Here is an 18,349-nt window from a genome sequence, read left to right on the forward strand (position 1 = left end):
GCCATCACCACCTCTGAGGCCACTCCTGTCTTGAGCCCACTTTACAGGGAAGGCTGGGGCTTGGCAAGCCTGCATAACCCACCCAGGCTTGCCCATCCGCAAGTGGCAGGGCCAGGGTAGCCCAGAACTGTCCAGCCTCACAGATGGCTTTGAACCATGACATTCAGCCGTGGGGACGAACGACCCAGCCCAGGACCCACCCGCGTCAGGGCGGGGGCAGTGTGGCTGACGCTGGGTGTGTGTGGCAGGCTCTTCCTGGAGAACAGCAAGCTGGAGCACAGCGAGGATGACAGCAGCATCCTGGGCCAGGGTGGCAGTGGCACCGTCATCTACCGGGCCCGGTACCAGGGCCAGCCTGTGGCTGTCAAGCGTTTCCACATCAAGAAATTCAAGAACTTTGCCAACGCCCCGGCAGGTAAGCGGGTCCCAGCTAGGTGCTGTTTTACTCAGACATGTTGCTTCGCGGGTCTAAGCTCTGTGCCACCTTCGAGAGGCCCGAGGCCGAATGCACCCTGGGTCCTCCTGCTGGCTGACACTGTGCTGTCCCCGGCAGACACCATGCTGAGGCACCTGCGGGCCACGGATGCCATGAAGAACTTCTCGGAGTTCCGGCAGGAGGCCAGCATGCTGCACGCGCTGCAGCACCCCTGCATCGTGGCGCTCATCGGCATCAGCATACACCCGCTCTGCTTCGCCCTGGAGCTCGCGCCACTCAGCAGCCTCAACACCGTGCTGTCTGAGAATACCAGAGGTACTGCGGGTGCCCCACCCAGCCCCTGAGACCAGCAGAGCCCTGGGTGACTCCTGCCTGGCATGGGGGTAGAGCCTCAAACGGCCTTGCCAAGCCCAGGGCATGCCCAACCCGTGGCTTTTGTGACCATCCCCTGGGTGTGAGGCCAGGCACCTCGCCAGGTCCAGTCACTGGGCAGAGCCTTGGTGAGGATGGGAGAGCACACACTGTGGAGTCAGGCAAGACCAGGCTCTGCTGCACTCTGCTGAGTTTATTTGCCTGTTAAAGGAGGATGATAACAGCCTTCACTGGGAGGGCACCAAGCACAGGAGCTGCATTAAATCACCTTTTTTTTTTTTTTTTTTTTTTTGAGATGGAGTTTGCTCTTATTGCCCAGGCTGGAGTGCAGTGGCGCAATCTTGGCTCACCACAACCTCCGCCTCCTGGGTTCAAGCCATTCTTCTGCCTCAGCCTCTCAAGTAGCTGAGACTACAGGCATGCACCACCACACCCAGCTAATTTTGTATTTTTAGTTGAGACGGGGTTTCTCCATGTTGGTCAGGCTGGTCTCGAACTCGTGACCTTAGGTGATCTGCCCACCTCAGCTTCACAAAGTGCTGGAATTACAGACATGAGCCATTGCGCCCGGCCTAAATAATTTTCTTAACTGTACATGCATATCGCTGTGGAGACTCAGATCCTGGGGTCAATGGGACCATATAATATATTTTTTTAAAATTTTAAAGTAATTTACCTTGAGAAATGAGCAACTAAGAGTTGCCGGAGGGTGAAAGGCAGCGGTCTTTTGACTAGGGAAGAAGAAATGCTGTTAAAATAACTTCTGCCTTAGTGGAAGATAATTTTATGAACAGAATTCTTTATTAGTTTTTAGACACGGTCTGGCTTTGTTGGCCAGGCTGGAGTACAGTGGTGCGATCTCAGCTCACTGCAGCCTTGACCTCCTAAAGTCAAGCAATCCTCTCACCTCAACTTCCCGAGTAGCTGCAAGCACACACCACCACACCCAGCTAATTTTCCATTGCTGTTGTTACGTTGTTGTTATTTTTGTAGAGATGGCATTTCACCCTGTTGCCCAGGCTGTTCTCGAACTCCTGAGCTCAGCCCATCCACCCACTCTAGCCTCCCAAAGTGCTGGAATTACAGGCATGAGCCACCACGCCCAGCCAAACATAATTCTGATACTTGCAACTCGCTCCTTGACGTAGGACAGCCTTGGCCTGAGGTGAACTCAAAGGGTTTCGAATCTGTGGTGGTTCAGCGAAAGTGCCAGCAATTCCAGGAATAAGGTATCATGAATGAAGCTACAGTGCTGAGTGTTTCTATCCTAAATACTATTTCACTTAACCAGGCCATTCTCCGTCCCTTCTGGCAGTCTGGAGAATAGTGAGAATGTGTCAATAGAATAGAAGGTATCTAGGGGCCAGACGCAGTGGCTCACACTTTGGGAGGACGAGGCAGCCAGATCACTTAAAGCCAGGAATTCAAGACCAGCCTGGCCAAAATGGTGAAATCCTGTCTCTACTAAAAATACAAAAATTAGCCAGGCATGGTGGCATGGGCCTGTATTCCCAGTTACTCAACTTGGGAGGCTGAGGCACAAGAATTGCTTGAACCTGGGAGGCAGAGGTTGCGGTGAGCCGAGATCGTGCCACTGCACTCCAGCCTGAGTGACAGAGGGAGACTCTGTCTCAAAAAAAAAAAGAAAAGAAAAGAATATAAAGTATCTAGGGAGATAAGAAAACAGAAAGACAGCTGCTATCATGATAATTTGATTCTATCAAAACTGAAATTTTGATACATTTGAAAATTGTTTTACTTTGCAAGATTCTTCCTTTATACCCCTGGGACATATGCTCACCCAAAAAATAGCCTACCAGATTGCCTCGGGCCTGGCCTACCTGCACAAGAAAAACATCATCTTCTGTGACCTGAAGTCGGACAACATTCTGGTGTGGTCCCTTGACGTCAAGGAGCATGTCAACATCAAGCTATCTGACTACGGGATTTCGAGGCAGTCATTCCATGAGGGCGCTCTGGGCGTGGAGGGCACTCCTGGATACCAGGCCCCAGAGATCAGGCCTCGCATTGTATATGATGAAAAGGTACCTGTCCGACCCGCTGCCATCCCCCAGCCCAGCCCCACAGGGCAGGAGCCCAGCCCTGAGGCCAGCCAGGCAGTTCTGGAAGCACCTGCAGCTTCAGGGCTCAGCATTCCAAAAGCACGTTCTTCTCACCCTCCCTTGCTCAATGAGGGAGGTTCTGCCTTGAACCAGAAGGGCACAGGGGCCTATGTCTTCCTGCTTATGGCAAGGTTGACTTCTCCTTAGCCTCAGAATTCTCAAACCTCAATTTAGAAACATCATAGAGCCTATAAATGATAGATGAAGAGTCCAAGATAGAAAAGGTCAGGATTTGGGTTTCAACTCAAATTTAGATGTGCCCAATGAGGACACAGGACCAGCCTTGCAGGGTGCTCAGGAGGAGCAGACAGAATAAGCACGCTAAAGGCCCCTGGCCTTAAGCCCTGGTCACAGGGTGCTGGCCAAGTTGAATGCCAAACCAGGGGAAGAGTAAAAGGACAAGCTGGCATCCCTGGGCAATGGCACTGCCAGCCTCAGTTGAGACTAAATGCTGATCTTCTGATAACATTTATCCCTGATAGCTATTTGGTAGATGCAGGGACACAGACACCTGGAAATCATCTGGCTGTGCAATGTATTGCATCTAGTGCCAGCAGTGCTAATTAATCACCCAGCATTAAAGTTCCCTTGTCTATAATTTCTTATCATTTGGTGATTTTTCAGATGGTCATTGACTAATTACTGTAGGAATGACCTGTGCACGTGTGGATTAGCTCAGCACCTGTGACTGTTGCCTAAGATAGAAAAGGCAAATCAGAGCAACAAAAATAAGAGCTTCATCATAGCAGGTGACTTTGACAAGGAGGTCACCTTGAAACTCAGATGATCATGGAAATATTCACAGTTAAAATTCTCAAGTCTATCTCAGCCATTCTCCTGCTAAAATGTTATTTCCTGATCCTTATAGGGGTCTGTATAAATGTTTCCTTGCTGGACCTTTTTATGATTATTAAAATTAGAAGAGACAGCATGTTGTGATCCAGGAGACACTCCTTTTTTTATGAGTTGCATACACAGCACTTTTAGTACCAAGCACATTAAGCCGAGGGTATGTGTTTACTCCCTTGTCTTGGTACTCAAGGACAGACCATGGCCTCCTTGGAGTCCTTAATCAGTGACTAACAGCAAGTTCTCAGTGTGTTTTATTGGATAGAAGGATGGATGGATGGATGGATGGATGGATGGATGGGACAATGGACAAATGGACAGTATGTTGAGAAGTTAGATGGATGAGTGGATTGAAAAGAGGAAGGATAGAAAGACAGATGGATGAATGTACAGGACAGGTGGTCAGATGGATGAATAGATGGATGGACAGATGAGAAGAATGGATAAAATGTGCAGAAAGACAAGCAAATGGGTAGGTGGGTAGATGGATGGATGGATAGATGGATAGATGGAAGTATGAGAAAATGTATAGATAAATGGACAGAAGAGAAAGTAGGTGGTCAGATGGGTAGATGGATGGATAAATGGACAGAGGGACATGGTCAGGTGGTTGGTTGGATGTTTGTTCTTGTCTAATTGTGTCTCCCTGCTCCCTTCACCTCAGGGCCAGCTTGTGAAAGCCACTGGGCCCAGGCAGGGACCTGATTTGGCTTGTTCTGTGCCCAGGTAGATATGTTCTCCTATGGAATGGTGCTCTATGAATTGCTGTCAGGACAGCGACCTGCACTGGGCCACCACCAGCTCCAGATTGTCAAGAAGCTGTCCAAGGGCATTCGTCCAGTTCTAGGGCAACCGGAGGAAGTTCAGTTCCATCGATTGCAGGCACTCATGATGGAGTGCTGGGACACTAAACCAGAGAAGGTACCCAGGGCACAGAGCCCAGGGCCCGGGGTCTTCCTGCCATGTGGTGGAGGCTGTGGGTCCCCAGGGTGTGCGTGTGTGGCTGTCCACCCATCACAATTGGTAACCTTTCTCTGCTCATTTCTTCTAGAGGGTGAGATTTGCTGCTCCTAACATACTGTTTTCATTTTCTTTGTATACGTGTGTGTCACTCTTAGAAAACAAACTTCCTTTTCCTCCCCAACTTTTGTGTTACTTCTCCATGCAAACAAAGTAGTTCAACTCCTTTATAGCAATACAGTCCCTATGCAAGAACAGAGAGAATGAGGGTATCTCTTTGTAAAGTAATGGGGAAAAGGTTTGCTTGTGAGAATCAGGGATTGTATTATAGTGTTAAGGCTAGTTTTTTGTTGGTCATCTTTTTGTGTTTTTGGAAGAGGCTATCGGTTTTAAGGTTAAAACTTGTTTATCAAATCAGAGCTAGTTTAATGTATCAGGAGCAAACAGGGTATTCTTTAGAAGAAAGTATGTCCTTATCTGGGCATGGGGTGACATGGACCTATAGTCCCAGCCACTGGGGAGGTTGAGGCAGGAGGATCACTTGAGCCCAGGAGTTCAAGGCTGTAATGCGCTGTGATCGCACCTGTGAATAGGTTCTGCACTCCAGCTTGGGCCATGTAGTGAGATGAAGAATGTACATCCTTGGGCCTGGGTTGGAATACCTGGGGTTCAGCTTACCTGACCAGATGAGCTTAAGTTGTCATAGCCAAGGATGACCCAGTCACTTGGATGGATTTGCTCCTGACATCTGAAGCTGTTTCAGCCTCTTGTTTGGATCGAGTCTGAATGAACAGAATCCCTGATTCCTCCCTGGTTGGAGCTGGCTGATCTCATGGGCAGAACTGGCACCAATCTGCTTGTAAGTGACCTTGCTCCCTTCTGGTGGCCCCTCTCCCTCAGCGACCGCTGGCCCTGTCGGTGGTAAGCCAGATGAAGGACCCGACCTTTGCCACCTTCATGTACGCCCTCCCCTGTGGGAAGCAGACAGCCTTCTTCTCGTCTCAGGGCCAGGAGTACACCGTGGTGTTTTGGGACGGAAAAGAGGAGTCTAGGTAAGCTCCTGTCGCCTGCTCTGCCATCTTTATGTTTGGGGTGGGAGGCCACCATGGAATTTGGGAACAGAGTCGATGTTGACCACAATGAGAATTATTTAACAGACAGTAAGGTCCAAAAGCTGGTTACAGTCCACTCAAGAGAAGCGGGGGGGCAGAAGCTGAGTCCACACCAACAGATGTATGTGAATGGTTTTGTGGTTAAGAGACACCAAAAATGGGTAGTATTTGCCAGGGTGTCTGGGAACATGAGGGTGCTGTGGCATGTGCCTACAGTCCTAGCCACTCAAGAGGCTGAGGCAGGAGAATCACCTGAACCCAGGAGCTCAAGTTTAGCCTGAACAGCACAGCAAGACCCATCTTTTAAAAAATTAGAAAATTTAAAAATATTTTTTAAAAAGGAAATGAGACCCGTCAGCCTGGTTATGTGACTTTCTCAAGCATGTTCTGCTGCCCCAGATTGCAGGAGGGGTAACAGGGTGGGTTTAAGCAGAGTTGGGGTTTTGCCAGGAGGGAGAGTGGGCAGGGGCATTGGGGTGTTATCAAGGGAGTGATACAGAGATGGACCATGGAAGCTAAATGAGGCCATAAATTCAGGGAGGACAGTGGAAAGTACCAAAGGATCCTAGGTCTTGCTAGAGTTAAAAAAAAAAAAAAAAAAAAAATCTCAAGAGTTATGGTATTAGGTGGGGTGAGCCCAAAAACTAGGAGGTGGTGGTCAGACAAGGTATGCTTGCCATGGGGTGAGTGGGAGACACACAGTCAGTAGTAAAGATGGCATCTGGAATGTGACCTTTGGAGAGGGTGCCTGGGGTAGAGTGGGAAAATATCACTAAGGAATGAGCTTGAGCCATAACAAGATAAATGAAAGCCTTCACAGTTTCTCTTAGGTCAGTCTTCGTGAGTTTGCATCAGATTTTATGCCACTAAGACTGAGTGTTGTGACATAGACACACTCTAAGAAATGATGCCCTAAAGAAGTTTTATGACCAGGCATTGTGGCTCATGCCTGTAACCCCAGCACTTTGGGAGGCTGAGGCAGGTGGATCTTTTGAATTCAGGAGTTCGAGACCAGCCTGGGAAACATGGCAAAACCATCTCTACAAAAATAAATGAATAAATAACAGAAATTAGCCAGGAATGGTGGCGAGCACCTGTAGTCCCAGCCACTTAGGAGGCTGAGGTGAGAGGATTGCTTGAACCTAGGAGTTTGACACTGCAGTGGGCCGTGATTGCACTGCTGCACTCCAGCCTCGGTGACAGAGTGAGACCCTGTCTCAGAAAAAAGACAAGTTATTCTAAAAGACAGCAGTGGAGCATGCCTTCCTGAGGGGATGTACTCTAAAGACAAAACAACAAGCAAACATATCAATTAAACAGGTTTCAGTAATTATATTGTTGGTAGTACTGTTTTGATTGTTATTCTAAGAAATTGCTTGTGGTTGTGGAGTAAATTAATGAGTAATTATGTTGCTGTCATTGGAAACCATGATTTTCAGTATAGGCTAAAGGGAAAGAGATATAAAGTAGAGTAAGTAAAAGCCTGCAGTTCTAAATTGATTGGACAGACTCGTGATATATTTGAAGAAAAATAAACACATATTTCTCAGCTCTGCTCACTGAAAAGGCCTAAAAACAAGGACCAACCAAATGCCAATGTGCACCCCTGAGACCCAGACTATGGTCTCTAAGTACCAAAGGAAACTAGGGCTCTTCAGAATCATGGCAGAGTCCAGGTCTGGGGCAGGAAGTGGGTCTGGAACATCTGCCACCCCAGAAGTAAGGACACCATCAGACACTTCTGAGGGCAAATCAGAGGGCTTGGAGCCAGACTGATTCTGGGAAGCTGAGCTGGGCCCTGCTCTGCCGGCCTAGGAACATAGAAACAGCAGGTACCTGAGACAGTTCTGTTCAGGGCCCAGAAGACTCATCCCAGAGGGAAGAGAGAGGCCTCTTCCCGTGTCCTGCGAAGGTTCTCACCGCAGCCTGAAGAGAGGCTCACTCACAGGAAGGGAGGGGGAGGCTGGCCGGAAGCACACGGGCAGCCAAGCAGGGGAATCAGGGTGGAGCCAGACTTGAGATCTGTCTGAGAATTAAGGAAGGAAAGGAGGTGGGAGAGGCAAGGCAGATGAACAGGTAAACAGGAAACGCATAGGACACAATTCCAGTTGTGGGGAACAGGGGAAATTATTCTTTATGACTCTATCTTTTTAACTGTTTTCAAAGTAAAAGCTATTTAGAATATCCTAGTTTTGTTTTTCTGATGCATAAAAAAATGATGGAAAAAAGAGGCAAATGTACCTGAAGGAAGTTTTTGTTTGCTGTATTTTCTACCGTTTCTGTCATCTGCAAATACGTTATCAGTCAACAGTGGTGAAGCTTTTTAAAATTTGGTGGCAGGAGAAACTTTATTTTGAGAACTTCTGTCCACGAGTTTAACGTATCCTCTTGAGTTTGAGGGACAGGGCTGTGTGATGTGGGGCACGTGACTTCCCAGCCCCGTCAGCGTCAGCCTCCTCTTCTGTTCAGTAGGCGCCCAGGATGCCCGCCACGGCTGAGGGGAGGCAGTGATGCTGGGGACAGCCAGCCTGGTGAGCCAAGGCTCTTACAATCGACAAGCACAAGTTCTCAAAGCACTCGTGCAGGGAGCACATTTCGAGTGCCCCCCCACCTCCCCAACCCAATCTCCTCTGGAATTCTCCCAACTTGTCTTTAGCCTTGGCTTTGTCTTCTCTGCAGTGAGGAGCTCCCCACATCATAGGGGTGGGAAGGATACGACCAGTGGGAGGGCCCCTCCTTCATGCTGAGGGCCACCATCTCAACCGCAAGGGTCACAGAAAGGGGGCAGCCTTTCTTCCCTCGGGAATGCCCTTCCTGCTGGCGATGGTCAAGCATTACCCTGCGGGCAGAACCCGGCTCTGCCCTCTCAGAACGAGCAGGCTACAACCCTGGGTGGGAGCAGAGGAGATAGACGAGGCTTGCAGCTGGCAGGCCAGGCCCAGGCAAAGGAGGTATCCCTGGCCCCCAGGCACTAACCGCACAGTTGCCACCACTTATAGGAACTACACAGTGGTAAACACAGAGAAGGGCCTCATGGAGGTACAGAGGATGAGCTGCCCCGGGATGAAGCTGAGCTGCCAGCTCCAGATCCAGAGATCCCTGTGGATGGCCACCGAGGTAAGTGCTGCCCGCAGGCCTAGCCAGGTGGGCCCTACCAGGTGCAGCCCCTGGGCAGGGGCCACATTCATAAAAATACAGGACGCCAGGTCAAGCGAATTTTCTGATAACCGTCAGCGCATGCCCGTGCAATCCCAGAGTAATGCCATGAGCCCCGTGAAATAGCAGCCTGTCACGAGGGGCGGCTCAACCCTCCCTGCTGCTGGCTGGCGGCCGGGATTAGGGATGGTGATGACCAGATGTAGACCCTCAGCAGGAGGAGAGACCCAGCAGGCTAGGGGCATGCCCAGGTTTCCCCTAACACTGCTGAGTCAGCCAGCTCCGAAGGCCTCTTGCCTTCACATCAGAGAAGTCACTAGAAGGCCCAAGGAGCTGTCTTCTGTGAAATCCTGAGAGAACTGGCCAGACACAAATGTCCCGAGGCTGTGGGTGTGGGATAGAAAGGTGCAGCTTTTCCGTAGGGCAGTTTGGAAGTGGGTTCAGATACATACCACAAATCTCAAAAGCATCCATACCACTTAGGCCTCAGGAATCTGTGTTAAGAAAAATCTGACAACAGATTAGCCAAAGTACGTGCGCCCCAGTCACAGACAGCCAAGAGATGCCCCCACATTATTTCCTGCTGGAATGAGTGAGAGCAGGGGCTCTGCCTCAAGCATGCTGTCCGTGGAAATAGTGAGAAGACAGCATTGCAGCGTGAGTCCACTTTTGCCGGTACCACGTGCACACACAAACACCTCAGGAACTTCTGAGAGGCTGTGCCCCCAAATCCCAGTGGTGGTTTTCTCTAGGGAATAGATTATGGGCTATTTTCTGTTTCCTCTTTAGACTAGTCTGTGTTTTTCAAAGTCTCTACAAAGAACAGAAATACATGAGCAGCCCATCAGAACGTGTCAATCCATGTTACTTTTCAAGACCCATAGGGGATCCCCAAGGCAGAGTGCATCCTCACGGAAATGCCTTGGGAAATGCCATGCACTTTCCCAGGTCTCACAGTGGACCTGTCTGCCTCTGCAGGACCAGAAAATCTACATCTACACCCTCAAGGGCATGTGCCCCTTAAACACGCCCCAACAGGCTTTGGATACTCCGGCTATCGTCACCTGCTTCTTGGCTGTGCCTGTGATTAAAAAGGTAAGATGAGGGCAAAGGTGGGTGTGCAGGTCTCTGATGCGCTTCTGTGCCTGGGAACGGCCTCCTAGCTGAGAACAGCCCGAAGCTATGTCAGGGTGGGACTGCAGTGCCACAGCTTCTAGGAACACCTGGCCTAGGACACAGCCTTAGACACAGTGGGAGGAAAGACATCATACCTGGTCCATCATTAGTGTCTTCTGGTTTGCCAAAACCTAAGTGCCTGGCCAGACTGAGGGCTAAGTGAAAGGAGAAAACTCGCTTTCACATGCAAATACCCTGATTCGGGTGGAATGCGTGTTGATGCAATGGCACAGTGAGCAGTCATATGTGTGCCCTTCCCCTTCGGAGGGCAGTGGCATCCAGAGCCTCTTCCCCACCTGCCCAGGCCAGAGCCACCCCACAGCCACTTGGTCACTAGGTCCTGGAGGTCCTGATCTCCTTCATTCCATCTCTGCCTCCCCCCAGATACTCACCGTCTACCCTAAACCCGGTTCCTCTGTCCAGCATGGCCCTGCAGACTCATCTCTTTAACCTCCTAGTCCTGGCCTTCCTAAATAAGACCCCAAGGGGGCCCAGCCAGCTGTGCGGTACCTTGGGATTAGCCCCAGCCTCTGTGAGGCTGTCACCCAGCCTCTGCCGGCCCCTTCACCCTCCCCACACAGCACCCCACTCTGTGCTGAGTCCCTGACATCCCAGCCTCCTCCAGGAACAACCCCTCCATGCACCTCTTCCCAGACCGCCTCTAATTCAGTTCTCGAGACCAAGGGCCTTGGCCCCTTCTCTGAGAAGCTGCCCCTCCGCAGGAGGAGGTCCCTGGCTTGTCCAGGCTCCTCCACCCACAGGATTCAGGCCCGGCTCATGCAGTTCGGGTTTCATCCACCCTGAGGGGCCCATCTGTGCAGCAGGCACCCTCGGTAAATGCACAAGAAGCCTTTACTGGTATCGTTTTGCTAGAATGCAGTGCCAGACGCAGTAGCTCACGCCTGTAATCCCATCACTTTGGGAGGCTAAGGCAGGTGGATCACCTGAGGTCAGGAGTTCAAGACCAGCCTGACCAACATGGAGAAACCCCATCTCTACTAAAAATACAAAAAAATTAGCCAGGTGTGGTGGCGCATGCTTGTAATCGCAGCTACTTGGGAGACTGAGGCAGGAGAATCGCTTGAACCTGGGAGGCGGTGATTGTGGTGAAGGCCAACGAGAGCAAAACTCCACCTCAAAAAAAAAAATGCGGTGACCATCATCATCCAATTCCAGTTTGCCCATCTACAAAGCAGGCACGAGAAGAGACAGAGAGAAGGCCTATCGTGCCCAAAGGTCGAGGCTGGTGCGCTTGCGAATGAGCAGTATTACTACTTCTGGATGGTTGCAAAATACGTGAGCTCTTCCCTTCACCCTTCTTCAGTTTCATTTCTAAAAAAAAACAAAGCCAGGTATGAAATTAACCTTAGAGTCATTTATGACCGTGGCCCCACAGTGAGGCTAGGCAACTTGGGACCCGGCCCGCACCAGAGTGCAGGCGAACACGACACAAAGTGTTATTGAGGCCACCATGGGCCAGAGCCCCCAGCCAGGGCACCACCTCCCACACGACCAGAGGGAATAAAGCCGGCTCTGTGCAGGGCCTCCTGTGCAGGGTGTCTGCCCCCTCCGAGGCCGCCAGGGCAGAGCCTGCATTCTTGCACGCGCACGCATGTTCACACCCAGCCGAGACGTGGCGCTCACCGCCCTGGCCGGGGCCTGAGCCAGGATTCCAGATAGAGACCTGGAGCCTGTTTGCCTTGGCTGCTTCTCTCCCTGAAATCCTGGGGATGGATTTCGATACGCTTGCTTAGGGCATGTTGTCCTGGACAGTGAGCTGCGGGCCACCACTCCATTGCCCTGCACAGCCAGCCTCCTGAGCCCCCCAGCTCCCCACAAGGGGGCTTTCCGCCCTGCCCCCTCACTGGCTCGAGGCCAGCTCCCTGCTCTGCCCTGACTCCGGCTTTGTTCTGCAGACCTCTTCCCACCCCTACCACAGCCGACTCGGTGTCTAGGCTGCAAAGCTGCACTCTGTCCCCGGCTCTGCCCTGGGAGGTACCCGGGGAAGGTCTGGGGTGGGCCCAGCATTCGGCATGGTCTCTGCAGCTTTGGCCTCTGCCCCGTGACCTCTGGTGGGTGTAGAAGAGCTCATTCTTCATTGTGGGGGTGGGGGGCACCCTGAGGACCCTGTCTCCATCAGCTGGACCACAGGCATCTCAGACAGATGTAAGCCAGGATGAGGGCTCAGCAGGCTGAGACAGGCCTCCATGAGAGGGTTGAGTAGGAAGCTATTTCTTTCAGAATTAGTTCAGCAAACACATGTTGTCCACCTGCGGCAGGAGCCAGGTGGAGTCACAGGTCCACAGAGATAAAGGAGACCAAGCCCTTCCCTGTGCCAGGCCAGTGCCACGGGGATGCTGGTGGGCAGGGGGCCCATCCTCATGGAACATTCCACCTGGTGGGGCTGGCAGGCAGGACTGGGAGGCAGTGCACAGATGCCTGCCATGCCCACACTGTTGTCACGTGAAGCAGCACCCAGGAAAGGGCAGGCACCAGGTCCTGCCAAGGAGGTCTCAGTGGCCTCAAGAAGAAGGCAGCTCCCTGCTGCTCACCCTGCAAGAAGCTGGCACCAGCAGAGGCAGCCCATGTGGTCTAGGTGACATGCGACCTCGCTTGGTGCCACAGGCCCTGCCTCTCGGTGGCGCATTCCTTTCTTTGCTGCACGGATGGTAGATGTGGCTCTGCTGGGCCAGAGCTGCACTTCCTTAGGAGCTGGTTTTCTAAGAGCTTTGCTGCCCTGAGGTGTGTTGGTAGAAAGCTGCCTGCCCGCCCAGTGTGGGCGCAGATGAGTGCAGCGCCTACTCTGTGTCTCTGTTGGAACGTGGGACGTGTGAAATGGAAGGGCGTGACGCATCCTATCTCCCCCTGCAGAATTCCTACCTGGTCTTAGCGGGCCTCGCTGATGGGCTTGTGGCTGTGTTTCCCGTGATGCGGGGTGCCCCAAACGACAGCTGCTCCTACCTGTGCTCACACACGGCCAACAGGTCCAAGTTCAGCATCGCGGACGAAGACGCCCGGCAGAACCCCTACCCGGTGAAGGCTATGGAGGTGGTCAACAGTGGCTCTGAGGTCTGGTACAGCAATGGGCCGGGGCTCCTTGTCATCGACTGTGCCTCCCTGGAGATCTGCAGGAGGCTGGAACCCTACGCGGCCCCCTCCGTGGTGACGTCGGTCGTGTGCAGCTCTGAGGGCAGGGGGGAGGAGGTTGTCTGGTGCCTGGATGACAAGGCCAACTCCTTGGTGATGTACCACTCTACCACCTACCAGCTGTGCGCCCGGTACTTCTGTGGGGACCCCAGCCCCCTCAGGGACACGTTTCCTGTGCGGCCCTTGGACATGGAACCCCCGGGCAGCCACACAGCCAACCCAAAGGAGCCCGAGGGGGACTCCATTGCGGACGTGAGCATCATGTACAGTGAAGAGCTGGGCACGCAGATCCTGACCCACCAGGAATCACTCACCGACTACTGCTCCATGTCCTCCTACTCCTCGTCTCCACCCCGCCAGGCTGCCAGGTCCCCCTCAAGCCTGCCCAGCTCCCCAGCAAGTTCTTCCAGCATGCCTTTCTCCACTGACTATGAGGACTCGGACAGGCTACACGAGCCTGGCATTGCCTCCGACAGATCTGAGCATGAGCTGACACCCATGGATGGGGAGACCTTCAGTCAGCACCTGCAGGCCGTGAAGATCCTCGCCGTCAGAGACCTCATTTGGGTCCCCAGGTAAGTAGGTGAAGGCACTATCCAGGCCGTGCCCACTGCTCCTGCTCTGTGGGCAGAGAAAGGAGAGCCCCCTGGCTTCCTTAAAGGTCACGTGGGGACCCAGCAGGGACTGTTCTTCCAAGAGGGTTGGTTCCCTCCATTGGGAATCAAAGCGATGTTTTTAGCAAATCTAAGAGTGGCCGCATCAAAGCTCATTGCCTGCCAGAGAGCTTAAGGTACCACACAAGGAAAGCCACAGTCAACTGTGATTGAGTTTCCACTGGGAAAATTCCCCTCTACTTTGGGGTCTGTCCCCTCCCTGTAACTTAATCCCTTAGCAGAAACTGCACGTCTGTTGCCTCCCTCCCGCGCCTTTCCGCACATTGGCTTCACTCCCACGAGAGCACGGCTGCAGACAAAAATGCTTCCCCTTCTGGGTTTTGGTTTCTTAGGCGCGGCGGAGATGTTATCGTCATTGGCCTGGAGAAGGATTCCTGCGCCCAGCGGGGCCGAGTCATCGCCGTCTTAAAAGCCCGAGAGCTGACTCCACATGGGTAAGACTGAGGGGCAGCTCCTTTACGACCCAGGCAGCAGCATGAGCACGGAAGGCCCCCGCAGCCAGGTCCTGCGCCGTGGGCTTGCTGCCCTTCCATTCTCACAAATAGTGCATCCACCAATGTGGCCATAAGGCAAAGTGGGGACAAGATGGGGTCCCCCAGGCAGCCCCTAGCGGCTCTGCCCTGGCCATGGCTGCCTGTTTCTGGAGTACCCAGTGCACCTGCAGATCAGGTTCCCTACCTAACAAATGCCTCCAGGGCCAGAGTTCAGCTGCAGTTGAAATGCAGATGCATCCAGGCGATTGGTTCCCTGTTCTTCCTGCCAAGCAGGAAACCCTGGCCGAGGTGCCCATCTGCCCACACAGCACCCGATGGGGCCTGCAGAATACCCATCTCCAAGCCTGGGTCTCACCTCCTGCCCTTCCTGGGCTGAGGCATGGCTCAGTATACCCGTCTATGGGTGGGTACCCCCAGGAGGCATGCCAGTGTCCTCTGCAAGGGTGTACTGGGCAGGGTGGCCTGTCCAGGACATGGTCTTCGTGGCTGGAGTGATGTGAGGCTGGCGCCAGCTGCAGCTCCACACCGTGTTTACTCCCCTCACTTTGACGACTGAGCCCCACACGGCAAATCTCCCTTATGAAAAGCCCTTGTGTGTGTGTGCGTGTGTGTGTGCACACGTGTGCGCGCGTGCCTTGGAGCTCTTCCATTTTGCACTAGGCCTGTTTCCCTGCAGCATGCGTTATCCCCCATCCATGGGCAAGTGGGTTTTTATTTCATCTGGAGCATAAGAGGGTGGAGAAACCCCAGTCAGTGTGTTTCTCCCAGAGCAGAACCATGACCAAGGCAGCAACCATGGCATCCCACTCCCGTGCCCGCCAGCTTTGAACCTTTGCAGTGAGTCCTGGGCCAGTGACCCTTACTCTGTAAGTGATTCTGGAGGCAAGACCTGGATGTGCTCCTGAGCTCTGGCGGAGCCCGTGGATGGCAGCCTGGAGCTGACGGAGCTGCCAGCTTGCAGGTCAGGCTTCTGGAGGAAATGGGTGTGCAGCACCCAGGTCCGGGCCTTGGCACACCTGCCATTAGCGTCCTAACCTTTAGCTGTTGCTGCTTTTCCTATCCATCCCCTAAAGCCAGATTTTACCTTTTTCCCCCCATAAGGAGAAAGAGGCCCCAGAAGCCAGCCTAAAGGGGGACCCTGGCAAGGCCATGCGGAGTTAGAGGCCTCTGGACATCCCAATTTGCAGGAGCGCCTTGGCGCCATGCAGGCCACACACACACAGCACAGAGGGAGGAAGGGCAGTTAGTATGTGCTCGGGGTGGGGCACCCCCAGGGCAGGGAGGCCGCACTGTGGCCCAAAAGGAAACTTGCAGCGCACCCACCGATCCTGCAAAACTGTCCACAGTTTCCAAGAACGTACAGCTGACTTTGGGGCGGTAGGTTTCCTGTGTAGTATGTGAGCCTGTACTTCCTAATGAGAGAAGAATCACAGTGAGCTTAGTGGCAAGGGAGTTGAGTTAAACTCGGTCATGAGCCATTCACAAGCAGACTTTTGGGTCTAGGGTGTTTTCTAGACCCTTTGGGGACCGAGTCAAGGATGCCTGATCTGATTGCCTCCATGGCCTTCCAGGGAGTCACATTCTCACAGAAAAAGCTCATGGATGTGAACTCATGCCCGCAGCTCGACTTTGCACTTTATAAAGCCTAAGCTCATAGGCGGGGCCGCCAGGAGGAGTGTCACATCTGAGCACACCTGGGAGAGGACTGGTGTGCAGACACATTCCCCTCCACTTAGCCAGCTCTGCCTTCCTCAGATGGCACAGGGTGGGGGTCCCGGCCCCTCCCAAGTGGGACCCCTGTGAGTTTCCTCAGACCCCTTTTCTCTGCAGGGTGCTGGTGGATGCTGCTGTGGTGGCAAAGGACACGGTGGTGTGCAGCTTTGAAAACGAAAGCACAGAGTGGTGCCTGGCTGTCTGGAGGGGCTGGGGTGCCAGGGAGTTTGACATTTTCTACCAGTCCTACGAGGAGCTGGGCCGGCTGGAGGCTTGCACACGCAAGAGAAGGTAATTCCTGTGGAATGACAGTCACGCGTGCAGAGCTGGCTGGTACTGGGCCACAGCCTGACCCCTCTGCCATCAGCCTCTAGTTCTCCAAGGCCCTAGAAGACAGATGGAGTTCACCACTGAACTCCTCGCTGCTAAGACGTGCTGAGAAGTGACCCGCCTGGTAGTGGTGGTTCCAGGGTTCTCCGGTTCTCTGGAACAGAGTTATCTGAATACCCCATACCCCGACTGCTGATTTTACAGCCCCAGGGAAGACAGTGGGATCCAGCTGGGAGGGGCCTCCTCTGGCCTCCTCCGTCAGTCTCCAGGAGCAAGGGTGGAGGATCCTATTCTGAGCTGGCTCAAACAAAGACGGGCCAGGCCTTCCTTCCATCCCCAGGTCTCAGATGGAATTACATTAGGGGCCCTCTGTTGGGAAGCAGTTGAGGTAGAGCAGGAGGTGGGGGCTGTGACCCCTGCCCTTTCCCCCCTGGAGACCCCAGGCTCTCAGCACATTTCACAAGCTCCTGAGGCCCCCAGGCCTGGGCCAGCTTGGGCAAGCCAAGATCAGATGTCTGTGTGTTCGGGAAGGTCTCTGTGTGGGAAAGCCCTCGGAGGACCCTGGGTGAGGAGTGCTGCCCCCATCCAGAGAATGAATGAGTTCCTTTAAGTTCACAGCCAGAAAGCCCAGGGTTCCATAGTGCAAGGGCACCAGCTCAGCCTTTACATTCTTCTCCAGCGACAAAAGGAAGGAGAAACTCAATCAGCAGGACTTGAGAAAGGACCTTGTGTTTATAGCTTTGTGAAGTAAATTTGGACGCAGCTGGAGCACAAACCCTGTTTGTTTGCACATAATAATCTTGTTTATCACTTTAAAAACTTCAGTAATATCTCAGTGGTCAGGCTTCTGGTTGTGAAATCAGACTGTATGGGATTTATACCAAATTATGTATTTGCTAAACATTCACTCCACACGTGTACAGCAGAATACGAAAAGGAAAACTGTCAACAGGATTTATGGATACAATAGCAAACATGTTATAAATTATGTGCATGCATGCATTCTGCTCAGGCACACACATGTGCAAACAGAGCCACATTTTTGTCAAGAGTTACCGTTTGGGGCTCCTTCAATCAGAATGCAAGTTTGAATGAGAGGTCATACTCCAGCTGAAGCATCTTGACCCTTTTCTAAAATTATAAAAATCAAACTGTGTATTTGCTGGAGACGCAGGGAGATGAGACTCTTGTAACCTGAAAATAAACAGATTCTTTCAAGAATGAAGCCGTGGCCTCTGTCTTTCGAGTGCTTATGTCCACAGCACAGGCTTAGCCCTGCCAGACCCACTCGCTGCCTGGGAGTAACGGGCAGCTGCTCCTCGCCCACTGTGCCTGCATGCAGGTGCTCCCTGAGCAGCTTCCGTGGGTGGAGACGCTGCTCTGTCAGTCACGGGCCTGGAAAAAACGACCTCCCATTTTTTTTTTTTTTTACCAGTCTGGGCACCATGTCCCAGAGGGCTGAGGGTCTGTGTTTACTGCCCACCTCCCTGCCATTCTTTGACCCTCGTCCCACAGCAGGGCTGCAGGGGACCATTTCTCCCTTTCCTCCCATTCCAGTGCACCACAGCTGCCCAGTTCACCCCCAAATGCAAGCCAGATTCTGTCTGCCCCATGTCCCAAGCTTGTGCTTGGCATCGCCTGAAGCCAGACTGCTTTGCAGGCACCAAACTCGCTCTCTCCTACTCCAGGAAAAGCCCAGCCCCAGGCCTCACAGAGCCAGGGGAAGGGATCTCTTCACACCACACTTAGAAATCATATGGGCCTGCGGTCCCAGCTACCCAGGAGCCAAGGCAGGAGGATCTGCCGA

At 52.8% G+C, this 18,349-nt stretch overlaps 1 protein-coding gene across 4 annotated transcripts in view; it reads left to right on the forward strand.

The window, feature by feature from the left end:
- The window catches only part of LRRK1 (leucine rich repeat kinase 1), a 137,608-nt gene extending 119,841 nt beyond the window's left edge, over nt 1-17,767 (forward strand). For 3 of the 4 annotated variants that reach the window (XM_064376303.1, XM_064376304.1, XM_064376305.1), the window contains 10 exons: nt 249-415; nt 554-751; nt 2,576-2,853; nt 4,507-4,701; nt 5,641-5,792; nt 8,852-8,969; nt 9,987-10,103; nt 13,056-13,906; nt 14,338-14,439; nt 16,330-17,767. In XM_064376303.1, coding sequence (XP_064232373.1) covers nt 249-415; nt 554-751; nt 2,576-2,853; nt 4,507-4,701; nt 5,641-5,792; nt 8,852-8,969; nt 9,987-10,103; nt 13,056-13,906; nt 14,338-14,439; nt 16,330-16,507 — 2,356 coding nt within the window. In that variant the 3' untranslated portion in view covers nt 16,508-17,767. The other variant, XM_064376306.1, reaches the window with a different exon arrangement.
- Nucleotides 17,768-18,349: the final 582 nt, after the last annotated feature.

This window comes from Aotus nancymaae, unplaced genomic scaffold, assembly GCF_030222135.1.
Source record: "Aotus nancymaae isolate 86718 unplaced genomic scaffold, 86718_ANA_hifiasm-v0.15.2.pri h1tg000014l, whole genome shotgun sequence".
Taxonomy (NCBI): Eukaryota; Metazoa; Chordata; class Mammalia; order Primates; family Aotidae; genus Aotus; species Aotus nancymaae.